The sequence below is a fragment of the Python bivittatus genome, unplaced genomic scaffold (genome assembly GCF_059951505.1).
Source record: "Python bivittatus isolate LINGU-HERP-01145 unplaced genomic scaffold, Pbiv_v1 ctg000480_np1212, whole genome shotgun sequence".
Classification (NCBI taxonomy): Eukaryota; Metazoa; Chordata; class Lepidosauria; order Squamata; family Pythonidae; genus Python; species Python bivittatus.
Window position 1 is genome coordinate 54,495,522 of NW_028277075.1, and position 16,696 is coordinate 54,512,217.

The following is a 16,696-nucleotide window of genomic DNA, read 5'->3' on the forward strand; positions in this document are numbered from 1 at the left end:
TTAAGCATATATACATTCAGTTCTTCTGTCTTTTCTCCAAGAACCTCAAGCCTGGATACATGGTTTTGCCCAACCCCATTGCCCAGATCCCATAGTGTGAGACAATTCTGGCAGAGAAATAAATACCACACCAAGTCCTCTTAGAAACTAATCTGATGCTTGAAAACAGCTCTTCCCTGTCCTTATGATATTCAAAGCCACCTTCTCCAACTGGGTGTCTATTGGATGCACTGGACCACAATCTCTCCACCAGTTGAAGGAGGCTGTTCTAAGCATTATATCAATTGACTATTCTAAGCATTATATCCCATAAGTGGAATCCCACAGCTGAAGAATCTTGGGTGTATGCAGGACCACCATCTGTAATATCAGATGATCTCTGTCACTCACTTGAAGAGTAGTGAAGGTACACATTCTGTAATGAGTAAAGGTACACTTTCTGTAATGCAAATAAATAAATAATTAAATATCAAATATCTATAAGTAATCACTTTAATGTATTTCTGCTCATTTGCAGATATTTACACGTCCAACTGCAGAATTGCTGGTGTAACTCTTGCTGCAGATAAGAATAAAATTAATTTTAATTTTGTTGAAGCACAATCAGTTTGCAGGCAGCTGGGATTAACGCTAGCACAAAAATCCAAGATTGAAACTGCTTGGAAGCATGGCTTTGAAACTTGCAGGTACAGAAAATCTTTCCAACATTTACTTTTAAATATTTGATTTACTGTACATACAGATTACCTTTTTGTTCATGCTAGTTTTATAAAATGTCATTATTATCACTCAGAAATAAATCAAGATTGGAAGCATGCAAACAATTAAAAATGAAATAGCCCCTCCTATTCTTATAGCAGAAAATGTTGGCTATTTATTCCCAAATTAAATTTACTCTTTTTTCCCGTAGAAACATATGCATGGATTTAAAATCATTAAGTATGTTGTTTGTGTATAAATATGAATGAATCTAGCTTCAGATAAGCACCTGAGGTGCACTTAAATGTGTGCCTAATATAATGTGTAACTTGCCCTCTTGAAACAGGAACTGGCTATGCCTATCACAAACTTCTCGAAATTTTCCTGTTTTCCAAAGGATGTGTCATCATATGTCATTGAGGGTTGCTTCCCCAAAATGAAAATGGGCTAAGTCAGGACAAAAACCATTTTTATTGACTTTAACTTTAATTAAATTAAAAGTAATCACTTTAATGATTATTTACCATGTATTTAATAACTTTCCCCTTTTGTAACATTAACATCTATAACTTTTGGAGGGACTCTAAAGACCACAGCCCAGGCTTTGTGGGAGGGGCCCACTGACTGTGGATTCCAATCTTTCACCATGAAAAGAATCATAGCATAAAGAAAGAACAGCGCTAGAATTTTCTTGAAGAAAACTCTTAAAGGAAAACTTTCTACAGCACCATTTCTACAGCACCATTAAGACTGATACAGGCACTTGGATACTGGAGTGTTCCAAGCTCCCCAAAGCTCTTTTGGTTACAATTCAGCAGGGAGGAAGTGAAGAGAGAGACAGAGAGAGAGTTGCTTCTTTCTGCCTACTTCTGTTAATCAATTTAGTTTAGTTTTCCTCCTCACAGAAGGTCTAATTGTCCCTTTCCACAAAGAGTTGGGGCTGAGTGAAAAACTGAACAGAACAAGGTGAATGGAGAAACTTGTAGGGAGAGCACCTAGGATTTGAATGTTTTGTTTGTTTAGCAACTTGCATGCCACCTCAATCACTTTAGGCAGCTTACATATTAGGGTTAAAAACAGCAATAGAACTCATAAAAATATAACAAAAGGCAAGGCAATAATATGTACCACATATTACAGGGAGGATAAGCAACTCAGGAGCAATTCTAACAATCAGAATAGACAATCAGGGAGTCTATCACTTCCCCAGGTCTTACTGAACGAGCTGAGTTTTTACAGCTTTACAAAAGCCCAACAGACTCAGAACTATATGAACCTGGAGGGGATTTTGGTTTGCAAATCTCCACCTTCCCTTCCTGTCCCCCAGCTCAAGGTCAGGTAAAATCCCTTTGGGGACTTTCTGAAGTCAAGATATCTTGGCTTTGAAAAGCCCCAGCCCTAGAGGCTGGTAGGGAGGCAGAAGGAGGAATCTAGTCAGATTCCCATCTCCTCCACGATTGGAGTTCCCAGTGCCAGGGGATTGTGCCCCAAAAGTACAGTGTCTTTGCATTTCCTTCTAAATAAAGAAGAGTAGGCTGAGAAAGTAACCTTCAAACATGATATTATAAGCTTCAAGACTGAACAAGGAGGGTGGGAATCACAAAACTGAAGAATAATATTCTTTGTCCCATTGTTGAGCAGACAACATCTACTTTGAACAGTGACACTTCATTGTTGCTAGGGGCATATATCTAACAGAAAAAATGCTTTTCACTGTAGTTTTGGCTGGGTAGCAGAAGGCTATGCTGTTATTTCTCGGATAATTCCAAATGAAAAATGTGGTCAGAATAAAACTGGGATTGCCATCTGGAGAATATCCCAAAACAGGAAAGCTCGTGCTTATTGTCATAATTCTTCAGGTAAGTGGGATGAGATATGGATTATATAATTATATTCTGCATCAGAATCCTTCCTGAAAGAGTTAAGGTGATAATATTTGTGGAGATTGCCCTGCTGCTATAAGATTGTGGCCAAATTCTGATACTCCAATGTACACAGCTTCACTGTACAATAACTTGGGAGAGCCTGAGAAACTCACAAATTGCACATTAAACTATTAACCAGTCAGCTAAGCCACTGTTGACAAGTTTATCTGTTTTTCCCTTAGTCAAAGTTTGTAGCATGGAAGAGCATTATGAAATTTAAAGATCTTTAGCTGTGCCAAAAATACATTGCTTTCTAGTTTCAATTTAAAAAGCTATACTTATTAAGGTTAGGGATGGATCAGCATTACTATTTGCAAGTTCTCTCTTCCTGGGTCAAGGAAGAGGACCAGATTGTGGGAGAGTTCCTTCTCCTGCTTTGATCCCAACTTATGGAATGAACTTTTTTGGGATCTGCACTTGGCCACACTCTCTCAGAGATACCAAATCTATAAAGACATACAGCATCTCTATCACAAGGCTTGCTAATCATTAATTTCACTAGTAATTTTAATTTAATGTTTTTAAAAAATATTAACCACTTTGAATAGAAGGGTAGCTTTTAAGTCAGAGAAATAAATAAAACCCATTAAAGAACATTAAAAAAGAAGAGAACTGCAGAACATTTTGGTCTCTAAAATAATCTAAAGTAGATCAGAATAAAGAATACTGTAATCTCAAAGATACTTGCAAGGAACTTGGGGTTCCTATGTTGTCATCTGGAATACTCCCCATACTTATCTCAATGGGATGAATTGATGGAGAAGCTGCATCTTTTAATCAGAAATTATTATGGGGCCTTCAGCACCTCTCTGGAGATAGAATTTGGTCATTTGGACAATCTAGGATAAACTGGTGATGCACTTTCTGAGATCTCAGGAAGGGTTAAAAAAAACCTTAAAGCAATTTCTATTTGACTCTGAATAAAGAGAAAAACCATAAAGAGTTTTACTGGAAGTCATGTGCTTGAAACATGGAAGGTATGCCACTAGAAAATTAAAATGTAGGCCATAGTTTCATTCATATGACATTTGCCCAGCCTCACTGTACACAACTCTCCTAAGACATGTAGATGATTCAATATTAGGGTACTGAATGAAATTGAAGGATTCTTAAAGTATGCATCAAGGTCCTCAGAGAAATTTAAAAATTGTACATATGGCCTAACACAAAGGCCCTATCATACCTAATCTTTTGGTCTATCTATTTAAAATGGCAGCCTATACATAATTCTAATACTAATTTTTTAAATCAAATGCTATAAGTTCTCTTTTAAGGAGACATAACTCTTTTAAGGAGTCTATTTTAATAACAAGCAAATAAGTTGGTGTGTTTTTTGCCATGGCTATTCATGGTAACAAGCATGTTTATCATAAAATGCAGCTGGTCGGAACCCAGTGATCCTCTTGGCTTTGGCTATTGGTATGAGCCACAGAGGCTCATAGCAATATCACAATATCACTATCATTAACATCCTATTCAGTTCATTAAAATGTGTCATTACATTTCCCACCAGGGACTTACATCAAGAATGGTGCAAAGACCATTTCCCTCCATCACTGCAAATATTGAGGTGGCCATTCTGGTATTATAATAGTTTTCAAGCTATATAAAAGATTGAAATTTGATCTTTAGAATAAGAATTATTTAATCTCATGAGTCCTTTCCTGTGTGGTTTATACATAGTATAGCGGGACACATCACACCACAAGGCCATTTAAATGGAGTTTTTTCTACCAATGTAATAGGTGACTTTTGGAAGCACTGTTTTTCCTGGCCAGAGGATCAAACTAGATGCCCTGTTAATTGTGCCGATGCAATTAATGTGCATGCTTATATTCTCCTTTACATACACTTGTTATCAAGAACACCAGGTAGAAACCGAGAGATTTAATACTTTCTTCTCTTATTTCCATAGAAAATCACTCTGGTCTCCAGCCCCACACCTGGATTTTCCTATATAGTCTGGTTAATTGCATGTTTTCAGAAAGGAAACAAAGTACCAAGACAAACATTCTGGCCACTGACCTTGGGCTCCACTTCACCATGCTTTTTATGGTCCTGAGCAAGCATAGGTCCTGTTTTTATTTACCTCTTTGCAGAAGGAGGCACATTCACTATTTCATTGTGTTATTTTGTCAGTGGCATCCACAGGGAGAGTAAAAAAACCAAATCAATATAGTGGCTACAACCATGTGATTGAAACCCTGCTCCTTTTATTGTGCATTGTGCGTGTGTACGGGGGGGCTTTGAACATATAACTGTGGCCACCATCTTGGCTTTTTGGACTTGCTGCAGATGCCCCTGCTGTTTCTGATAGCCCACTCAATTTTCTAAATGGCACTGATCCTGTCAACATTGACCAACTGAATTCTGTATTAGAGGGAAAAGCAACAAAGTGAAACAGTGACAAGTAGAAATATATTGATTTATATGTTAGGATTTTCTCATGGGAAGAAAGTCATTTCGCTATCTTTAAAACATATTGTTATGGCTAAGTAGATCATGTGCAAAAGTGTTATTGTAATTGTGCACGTATACTGCTATTTACTGCCACCTATTGGCGCCTGTATGCTAGTTACCCGGGGGGGGGTACATACTGGCAATATAACTAGAGGATTATATGCCCAGCCTCGCAGTATAGTTTTAGCCACCATGTAGTTAGTTTTATGGGTTATGTAGTTGTAATTAATAACCAAGTAGTGTACCTCTTCTCTGAGAGTTTTTGGCTAGAGACTTTGTTAAGCTTGTGTAGCAGATAAGTCTTGGATGCTAAAATAAATGAGAAGAAGTGTTTTTTTGTATTTTATGGAGTTTTGCATTTTTGTCAATAAACACCAGATAGTATATATTTTCTGGCCGGATTTCTTTGAAGAACAAGATATAGACATTGCATTTTGTAAATCTATCATGTTGATGTGTATTTTTTCCTGAACAAAGTTTTCTGGGAGTATTGCTGCACTCTGCACAATATTAGAACACAATCTTGTGGTGGCTAGGACACCATCCATGACACCACAACGTTCCTCCCTCAGTGACTCAATTACAGGGTGACATTGGATTGTCCTATGGCATACTCATAAAGGAGATGGTCTTTCCAACATTGGAAATGTCCAAGAACGAAAATTGCAAATTTAAGTGTGACAAAGGTTGAACCCAAGGCTTGTTTGGGAGATGCAACTCCACTGAATTCAACCAACCTCTGGATTTCTACCATACCCAGATGCAGAGACTAAATCAGATTATCCTATACTGATCGAAATGAGTTCCTTCCCATTTAGAAACAAACAATGAAACAGGGAGGAATATTTATGACAGCAGCTTCTTCCTGAACTTAATCTTGCTAGGATAAACCCAGCAAAGAGTTAAGTCTGACAGATACTTCAACATCAGATCTCTCTGAGCAACCTGATAGGATTGATCTGTTAATCTAGTTCCTTTTAACTATGTAGAATAACACATAGTAAGATGTCCCCTCATTCTGTTTTTTAAAAAATGTGTGTCAAATAGCATCAACAAATCTCACTGCATTGCTTTTTGCCCTCTTTTCAGATACGTGGATTAATTCATGCATCCCGGAAGTAAGCACAATTGCATTACCAGACAGTTCCACTGAGCTGAACTCTACTTCAACAGACTCATTTCAGAACATCTCAGCATGGGCTGAAACAACTCAATTACTACAAACACCAAAGCCCCCAAAGTATCGTGTCATATGTGTAACAGAAACTTTAACACCCGAACCTACTCCCAAGAAGGAAAATATGCTTTTTACTGACAAACAACATGCCTTTAAAAATGATGGTTTCCTATTTGGAGGTAAAAGCCATACTCGGTGCTTTGAGTTTTATGGTTTTATGATAGAGAGAGGACAAAGCAACAGCTCAGGTTGAAATTTTTTACTGGCTTAGAGGGTAACTCAAAAGGTGTGCTTCTGAGGTGGCAAGATGAATCAAACCACTATAAAAATAAATGTAGTCTTCCTTTTGACATGTTTCAAGCCCAGCAATTCTACAATCCAAATAAGGCAATTGAGAGCTGCTCTAACAGAGTGGCTGAAGACTTGCTAGTCCAAATCTTAATTCTGAACACACTAGGTTGCTGCTTTCCCTCAGCTTCAAGCACTTCTCTTCCCTGGCCTCCAGCTACCTGACTTAAAGATACTATCTATATTTGCTAAGAACTGTAAATAGACAACACACATTTAAACATACCAAAGCACTATAACAAAGTATTATTAACTGGCTTTTCTCCTAATCTCAACAACTAGAAAACTCCATAATTCAGTTACAATCTACATAAGAGAGGTCTGAAATCTAAGGGAAAGATTTTGTTTTCCCCAAGATTTGGGCCATATTATTATTGCTACTTTTACTACTACCACTACTTGCTATTAATACTAAACTGGCAGCTGTTATGCTGAAAGTGACTCCTTAGTCAGCCTTCTGTACCACTTTCATTTCTAAGAATGCCTCTGACTACATGCAGAAAATGAAAATGAGTGACTGACACACAGTGACTTTGTACACCTGAAAAACCTCAAAAGTATCCTGGAAAGTGTAAGAAAGTGTTCTGGCATAATCAAGGACATCTGGGGGGGGGGGGGGCGATGCCTTCACATCAGTGTGTTGACTCCTGGCAACTGCCTGGACAAGTCCCTGCAGTTTTCTTCGCAAGATTTCAGAAGTGGTTTGCCATGGTCTCTTTCCTGGGGCTGAGAGAGAGTCGCCATCCCAAGGTCACCCAGTTGGTTTTCATGCCTAAAGCAGGACTAGAACTCATGGTCTCCTGGTTTCTAGCCTGGTGCCTTCACCACTATACAAACTGGCTCTCTAATAGAGGCACTAGTCACTGAAAACAGGAGGAATTGTTTCCTGTCCTATCTAGGTGTGGGTGTGGATTTGTTAGCTGGTAGGCTTGTTTTGGTGTTGTGCATGTTCAAAATACCTTTGGACACTGAAACTCAGATAACTTATTCCACCACCTTAGTTTCTTCAGCAGGTTACATTTATATTAGCCTCACCAGGTTGTCTTCAGGAAAGATATGTTTTGTTATCAGCATTTCCCACAGTAAGTAGTTCTGGCTAAAGCAGGAGGAGCCTTCTAAGCTGTAGAAAGGCCAGTCTTTTTTCACTCAAGACTCAGGACAAAATTAATAGTTTAAAGAGCAGTGGCCCCTTTAAATTGCAGGAAAAAAAAATTAAAATTAAAAATTCTTTCCTCAACTCCACTTGGCGAAAATAAGCACAAACAGCAATAACAAGGTGCAATAACAACCTTTTGGTAACATATTGTGGCAAGCTATGAATTCTGGCCTATTGAACCATGATTTGCAAAAGCAATATCCACGCATACTCTCCCACTATGCTTCTTTCTTTGCATTACTGGAAAACAACTAGAAAGCCACAATTATAGAAAACTGCTGACTAGACATATTTACCATATATACTCACAGATAAGCCAACTTTCAAATTTTTAACCAAAATACCATGAAAAATCCACCACCCATGGATAAGCCGACCCTCAAAATTTTTGCTTTTTTTTTTCAATTTTTCTAAAGGGCTTCATTTGTTTTCATATTTTATATCAATAAATGCTGTTTCCAGAACAGATTCCATTTTAATTTTTCACAATTGGCTTATCTGCGGATGGCACATTTTTCATGGTATTTCAGTTAAAAATTCAAGGGTCAGCTTAGCTGCAGATGGGCTTATCCGCAAATATATATGGGCACTTTTGAAAAGTATTACTGGTAGGCGGCCATCTATTGTTTAAATATGAATGTACCGGGTGGCTTTTTCTCTCAAATAGTACGGCTACAGGCCACCTATTGCTGGTTTGTTTTGGGTACTTTTTTCCAGTTCAAACAAGCCAAAGGAAAGCTTAAAACAACTCTCCGGAACATTCCAGCTAGAAACTGAAGTCAGACAATATGATAAGCAAAGAACAAATAACTGAACGGTAGTGTGCATCCATGCCACGAGGGGAAGGAGCCAGCAAGCACGTTCACAGCTAAATCACGGCAATGGTGTCCAATGCAACCATTAAATCCGATTTTGCTTTGTGTTTAATTGTTGATAAATAAACTAGGACACGAAGCTAATCTTAAAGCAAAACAATTAGACTTAATCCTAGCTCAGATCCAATAAGAAAGTGTGCTTAATTGCTGGTTTCTGCTTGTTCATGTGCTCGTACACAGAGAATGAAGGAGAAATATATTGTGGGAAAAGACCAGCTGCATGAGGCCGACGGCTTAAACTTCCGCAAAGAATCCATCGCAGCATTCAACCAATTATGGAGAATGGTGTTGATCTTCCTAGCCCTGGAGTCCCACGCTAGGAACACAAGGGGGAAAAAGCCACCCTAAATTTTCTTCCAGAAACCATTGATGAATACTGCCACTAGAGATAAAAAAAGATTGTTCAGCCTCTAAGATTTCAAAGTTACCTCTTTCTTCTTTCCAGCTGTTCCTACTGTGCTTCTGGTGCTTGCCCTCTTCTTCTTTGCAGCTGCAGTGGTCTTAGCTGTCTGCTACATCAAGAAGTAAGTAGGCTTGCGCTTTTCACATTCTTGCATTTCTACTAGCAGCATATACTTAGATGTTAGCACTGCCTTTTGATATGTACTAGAACTTGGGCATTCTTCCCACTATATGTAGAATGTTTTTTAAGTCACCAACTAAACAAGTAGCTTTAATCAGTAAATATATTTATTCATGCCTTCTCAAGGCAGCATAAATATAAAACAAGTAAGCCATGCTCATATATGAATGTATAATGTATTATTTTACTGTAAACCGCCCAGAGTCGCTCTGCAGTGAGATGGGCGGTGACAAATTTGAAATATAAATAAATAAATATAGCATATGCCCACATAGAAAAATCTGCAAGTTGGCAACAGTGCAGTGGCAGCAAGTAAACTGCAAAAGGTGGCCCAAAGTAGATGCTTGTCACTTGCCTATATTCTACATACATCTGATGTTTTAAGGGGTTTTTTTCCTTCTAGACTGAGTGAACATGAAAAGACTCAAAACTGTAATTTACAAAATTATCAGGTAGTGTTCTTAATTACTAGTTTGTTTTGGTTTACTTTTTGAAAGTCTCTCTTGAACAGTCATAAAGGAATGTAGTTCAAGGCCATGACTGGTTTGCATTGGATCTGATCCAAATATAGGATCAATCATCAGTTCCATTTTTCAGATGGGTAAATCCATAACACTGTACAGTTGAACTGCTGGTTGGCATTATATGGACTTGAGGTCACAGATAATCATGCAACCTCCTAAGATTCATTAAAGCTGTATATATTTTACTGAATGTACAGTGGAACCTCATTTTAATGAATTAATTGGGGAAAGGGGTATCCATTATTCATTATGCCCACTGAATTGAAGAACTGCAGAGATTTATATCATTTGCATGATACCATTTGCATAAATACTTCATCATGCAAATGATATAACATGATACAAATGATATCATTTGTGCCACACAAATATTACAAGTGACATTATTTGCATCATTTGCAAATAATGAATTTTGTAGCAGAAATTTGGTCTGTCTCTTGCACTAGTAAATCGGGGTTTCACCATCCTCTAGTATGCTTTCTAATAAGTATATAATTGCTTGCCTAAATTTCTTGAGCTATAAATTGTTCCAAGGATAGTAGTACAGTTCAGTTTCTTTTGGACAGTAGTGCGTTGGAGACCTATGGTGGTGAAATATCTGCCTTAACTGCAAAATTAAAAAAAAAAAAATCACAAAATTGAGGCCACTGTGGTATATTGTTAAGATGCTAGACCAAGTCCTGTGATCCAGTATAAATACACCCTTTGCCATGGAAGCTCGCTGACTAACACTGGGCCAGTCATTCGTTCTCAGTCCAAACTACCTAGTAGGGTTTATTGTAGGGAAAAAATGGAGGAAGGAGTGCTATGTATATGCTACGTATATCCTTGAGCTCCTGGAGGAAGGGAGGAATACAAAGTTAATAAATACATAATGAAATAGAGTACAGTGAAAGCAAACACACTCTGAGAAGTAGATAGCTTCTTATCTTGCATCATGACACTAATTATTAGTAAACCTGAAAGATACGGAATCCTTAATTATGAACCTTAATTTTTAGCCTAAAAACATGAGTAATAAACACAAATGTTTGACACTTGCCGCAGCTATTTATTAATTTTATATTCATATATTATCAAAGTGCCCACATGCATTTTTCTCAGTTAAAAAATTAAAATATAATTGCTTATGATACCTTACTTTTATAGAAATGTGTAACAAGCATAATTTCTAAAGTACACTAAAATCAGGTAAATGATCAAACTAAATAGTACCTTAACTATCTGCGGATTTTCAGGTTTGATCTCTACAATTTTCCTTAGATAAATCATTCCAGAAATCAGGAGCTGCAACTAAATTAGGCATACTGTTCTCCAAGGCTTGCACTTCAAAGAAACATGAGTGGGGTTTCTTTATTTCACAACAAATCAGTCTTTACTGCAGTCATTAGTTCATTTGTTTGTTTGTTTATTTTTATTTATTTATGCATCACATTTATATATCTAGCTTTCTGTCTGTTTAAAACACTTTTTCTACCACCTTGCAATTTAAAAAAAAAAATCAAAGAGGTTTATGGTAAAATATTGTTTCTGTTGTAGCAGCTGAAGAGGCTTTTAGAAAGATATTTCTGAAACATGGATTGCTGACACAGTATTTCAAATAAGGACAGTTCAGGATATAATGATGGCTTTACTTTCTAGAATTTCTGTATGATATATAAATGGCAATTATTGTTAATCAACTCTGCTTTTCAATTTGTTGAAAGATACAAGAAAACATCTCTATTTTCAAACAAGGAGAAGAAAGATGAAATTGAAACCAAGAACTTAAAAGAATTAAATGCAAAAAGCCAACCTGCAGAGCAGGGCCCAAAGAATGGAAAAAAGGAAGAACCGGAAACCAAGCCCGAAGCATCAGTAAAATGTTTGGAAGCAGAAGTTTAAGACAGAGCATCTAAATGAACAGACACTGCGTGAACAAATGGCAGAAACTAACAGTTTATACATTGATAATTGTAAATACTGCCAAAGTCAGTATTAGGTGTGTCATACAAACACTTCATACCTCATATATATTAGCTTACACATTGTTAATAGACGAATGATCTTCCCACAGTAACACCTATACAGCACACATTTTCAGTTTTCTGTAACTCTTTTGGGGGCGGGAGGGCGGATGTGTTTTCCAAAACATGAATTCAGACATGCAATTCAAACAAACAAAAAAATTTGTTGTTGTTGTTATACAGTACAAAGGATTTCATGGAGAAACTTGAATATGCGAACTAGATTTAACAGAGAAACAGCTCCTATATTTTTCAAATGATGGAAGCTTTAAGATATGTCTTTACTGTGGGGTCATCACAGAATTTCAGAAATGGAAAGAGTGATGGAAACGAGCACAGGGAAATGTCTGTTTCACATACAGTAAAAGATTCTGGCACAAATTGTTACATAGCCACAAAAGTTTTATGATTCTTGTGATTCCAGTTTCTGTGTCTCTTCCTGCCTTCTTTTCCAGAAATCTAACAAATCACAATCTATCAATTTTAAATATGGAAAAAAGTTCAAAAATAATGACAAAAAAATCTGTTAATTCTATTTCTTTTTTTCCATGCATGTCATATTCCTATTTATTTCAAAAATATTTAACAGCACAATCATATGCATGTTTACTCAGAAATATGTTCCATTCTATTTCATGAACTTACTATCCAGTAAGTTCAAAATTGCTATATAAGAGATCTTTGTAAATTGAGAGTTGTGGCTGTTACCATAATCTAAATACAAATATATTTATCAGGATTCCACTGAAATTAAAAAAAGTTCACGCAACTATTTATTTAATACATAGTTACAGAAATTCACATATAGATACATCTTTTTAATCAACTGATTTAGTTCACAATTATTTTCCAAGGATGGACAAATTCATCTGAAAAACTACAGAAATGTATTTGAAATCATATGGAGAGCGTCTAGAAATACACAAAACAGCACTTTCATGCTTTTAGCTATGTGCCTTGACAAAATGAATTGTTCCATTGTCCACTTACAGTACAGTGCAAAAGTTTTAGGCAGGTGTGAAAAAATGCTGTAAAGTAAGAATGCTTTCAAAAATATATATTGTAATTGTTTATCAATTTACAAAATGCAAAGTGAGCAAACAGAAGAAAAGCCCAAATCAAATCAATATTTAGTGTGACCATCCTTTGCCTTCAAAACAGCATCAATTCTTCTAGGTACACTTGAACACAGTTTTTGAAGGAACTCAGCAGGTAGATTGTTCCAAACATCTTGGAGAACTAACCACAGATCTCCTGTGGATGTAGGCTCCCTCAAAGCCTTCTGTCTCTTCATGTAATCCCAGACAGACTCAATGACATTGAGATCAGGCCTCTGTGGGGACCAAACCATCACTTCCAGGACTCCTTGTTCTTTATACTGAAGATAGTTCTTAATGACATTGGCTGTATGTTTGGGGTCATTGTCCTGCTGCAGAATAAATTTGGGGCCAATCACACGCTTCCCTGATGGTATGGCATGATGGATAAATATCTGCCTGTATTTCTCAGCATTGAGGACACCACTGATCTTGACCAAATCTCCCACTCCATTTGCAGAAATGCAGCCCCAAACTTGCAAGGAACCTCCATGCTTCACTGTTGCCCGCAGACACTCATTCTTGTACCGCTCTCCAGCCCTTCAGCGAACAAACTACCTCCTGCTACAGCCAAATATTTCGAATTTTGACTCATCAGTCCAGAGCACCTGCTGGCATTTTTCTGCACCCCAGTTCCTATGTTGTGCATAGTTGAGTCGCTTAGCCTTGTTTCCACATCGGAGGTATGGCTTTTTGGCCGCAATTCTTCCATGAAGACCACTTCTGGCCAGACTTCTCCAGACAGGAGATGGGTGTACCTGGGTCCCACTGGTTTCCACCAGTTCTGTGCTGATGGTGCTGATGGACATCTTCCAATGTTGAAGGGAAGTAAGCATGATGTGTCTTTCATCTGCTGCATTAAGGTTCCTTGGCCGACCATTGCGTCTACAGTCCTCAGCATTGCCCGTTTCTTTGTGCTTCTTCAAAAGAGCTTGAACAGCACATCTTGAAACCCCCTGTCTGCTTTGAAATTTTTGCCTGGGAGAGACCTTGCTGATGCAGTCTAACTACCTTGTGTTGTTGCTCTGCTCAGTCTTGCCATGGTGTATGACCTATGACATGAAACTCTCTTCCACAACCTCACCTCAGTAGCAGAGTTTGGCTGTTCCTTACCCAGTGTTAAGCCTCCTACACAGCTGTTTCTGTTTCAGTTAATGACTGTTTCAACCTACATATGAAATTGATGATCATTAGCACCTGCTTGGTATAATTGGTTAATCATACATCTGACTCTAATCCTATAGGATCCCTGACTTTGTGCAAGTGTACAAAGTGTGCAAGTGTAAGAATTGATGCTGGTTTGAAACCAAAGGGTAGTCACACCAAATATTGATTTGATTTAGATTTTTCTTCTGTTCACTCACTTTGCATTTTACAAATTGATAAACATAAACAATTATATATATTTGAAAGCATTCTTACTTTACAGCATTTTTTCACACTGCTTAAAACTTTTGCACAGTACTGTATATTATAAGTATATTTATTTCAAATACTGTAAGTAAAGTGGAGTTCAATAGGATTTACTCTCTAATGAGTTTAAGATTTTAGGTTTAAAAAGCTTAAATGTTACTGCTTTAGATGGGTCATACCTATTGAATTGAGTTTGGATATTTGTGAAATATGTGAGATGAATTTCTTGGCTATGCTTATCCAAGAAATTCATAGGTACATACTTTTTAGGGGATATATTACAGGGACTGTGCTGCCAATGTCCACTTTTATACAGCCCTACCAGAAAGTGTTTATTTCTTTTACATTATTTACTAAACCTCTGTAAATCTAAATCAGTAGCCAGGGTTAGTAGTCAGCATTGGTCTAAAAGGCAAATAAATTATTTATTAGAACCAATCTGATTTAATATATTGCTCAGAAATAACTATAGGCAGGAAATACCTGGAACAACTAAAGAAATAATTGTTGGATCGGATAAACAGACAATTCTTCATGCCATGTTAAATAATCAATTTAAATAATCAAAATAATCAATGGATTAGATTCAGTTTTCTTGCCAGGAGAAGAACAGCTTCACACATTTGTGGACCAAATTGAAATGAATTAAAAGCTTTCTATGTGAAAATGCCAGGAGGCAATTTCTGTTGATCTTCCTATTTCCCATGCTGTTTCAGAGTTTCTCCCATACTGTACTCCCATGCTGTACTCAAGAAGCATAGGGGAAGCAAACTTATATTCATCCATTTAAAGGATCCCTACAAAACAGAGATTTCAGAATACTAAGCCAATCTTGTTGCAAAGGTTTTTTTTTAATTATTCAGTATATTTTGTACAGTATTCAGTATATTTTGCCATGTACAAAACTATGCTAAAAATTAATATATTAAATCACTTTAATATAGTTAAAGATAATAAAAAATGAATGCTTTTTAAAGAAATCTCCCATGTTTGTTGACATTTTGTTTGGGGTTCTTTGAAAATTTATCAGGATTTCTTTGGTTGCAGCTTGACCATCATAGTCATCTTCTATAACACACATGCAGTGATTTAATAGGACAGTTCAGATGAAATACAGGTAGTGTTCATTTAGCAACCACAATTGGGACCAGCAACTCGGTCATTAAACAAAGCTGTCGCTAAGTGAAAATCACATGACCACAACTATGCTTACAATTTTACTACAGTTTTCCTTTGCTTCTTGTTACTTCCTTTAGCTGAAATGCGGTTCTTTCTCTTTCTTTTTGAGGACATCTTGGTGTGGGGTAAATAAGCAAGTGAAAGTAAGAGCAGAGAGACACTGCAAATTTCATAAATGCAAGGACTGGTTGCTAAGTTGTTTTTTTTAGCACTGTCGTAACTTCAGATGGTCCCTAAACAAGGCAGTCATTAAGCGAGGACTACTTATAATGCTTTATCCCTTGTGAACTGAACATATACTTAAAATATTCCTAGAATCTACTAAAACGAACAGCATTAGGTGGATGTCTTAATTAAAATAAGATTGACCTTTTACCAACAAAGAGTAGAGCTATCAAGTCTATGATGCAAAAATCTGGACAACCACTAAATGGGAAGAAAGAGAGAGAGGGAAAAAACAATCCTTTGCTGCCACCTAGTGGTTGTCCAGATTTCTGCAATATATTTAAAGTGTAAGGCCAGAATGTGCCCTGCTGTGTTGCATTAAGGTACACCAAAGGCAAAAGGCAAAGTAAATTAAAGCATATTATAATAGGATTCAGAATCCCCTTGATTCAACTTGGATTTCTTAATCGTGGCTTATTGCCAAGTTCATACAAAAAAGAGGGAAATTAAGCATCTACGCATAAGAAATTATTTCCAAAAAACTACACATCCAATTAACACTTCCCCAAAAAGTTCCTCTTAGCTAAATTATGGAAACACTGCTGTCTCCAAAAAATGTTACTTGATTAATGCATAAAATCTGTGAGGGATTAGCTATGATACTTTGCTTTTTAAGATCAGCTGATTAGACAAGAAAACATTGAGAAATATTGACATATGAGGCCATCTCAAGATATTCAGGGTAAAGTAAAATGCAGGATAGCATCTTGTACCATTTCATAACCGGTGTGGCAGTTAAATCTTGCTTCAGTACTGGCAGTAAGACAGAATCCTCCATCGTGCTTGAAGATACAAGCTAAGAGATCTGTATTAATATGCCATTTAACTCACACTTCTGTGCTTGCTTGCTTGATTTATTTATGATATTTGTGTATTGCTTCATATGCTAAAGCATTTTGAAAGCAGATTACAATAAAAATAGAAAATATATAGTTGAAAAGATGAAAGTTGCTTTAAGCATATTTAGTCCTGACTGAACAATAACCAAAGACATGTAGCATACATTGTCTTGATCACTAGATCCAGGAC

The 16,696-nt window shown here is 36.8% G+C and overlaps 1 protein-coding gene across 1 annotated transcript in view; it reads left to right on the forward strand.

The window, feature by feature from the left end:
• Positions 1-15,243, forward strand: part of LYVE1 (lymphatic vessel endothelial hyaluronan receptor 1) — a 30,452-nt gene extending 15,209 nt beyond the window's left edge. The window contains exons 3-7 of the mRNA XM_007429360.4: positions 518-686; positions 2,419-2,558; positions 6,174-6,440; positions 9,086-9,164; positions 11,454-15,243. Coding sequence (XP_007429422.1) covers positions 518-686; positions 2,419-2,558; positions 6,174-6,440; positions 9,086-9,164; positions 11,454-11,631 — 833 coding nt within the window. The 3' untranslated portion in view covers positions 11,632-15,243. The remainder of the gene's footprint in view (positions 1-517; positions 687-2,418; positions 2,559-6,173; positions 6,441-9,085; positions 9,165-11,453) is intronic.
• The last annotated feature ends 1,453 nt before the right edge of the window (positions 15,244-16,696 follow it).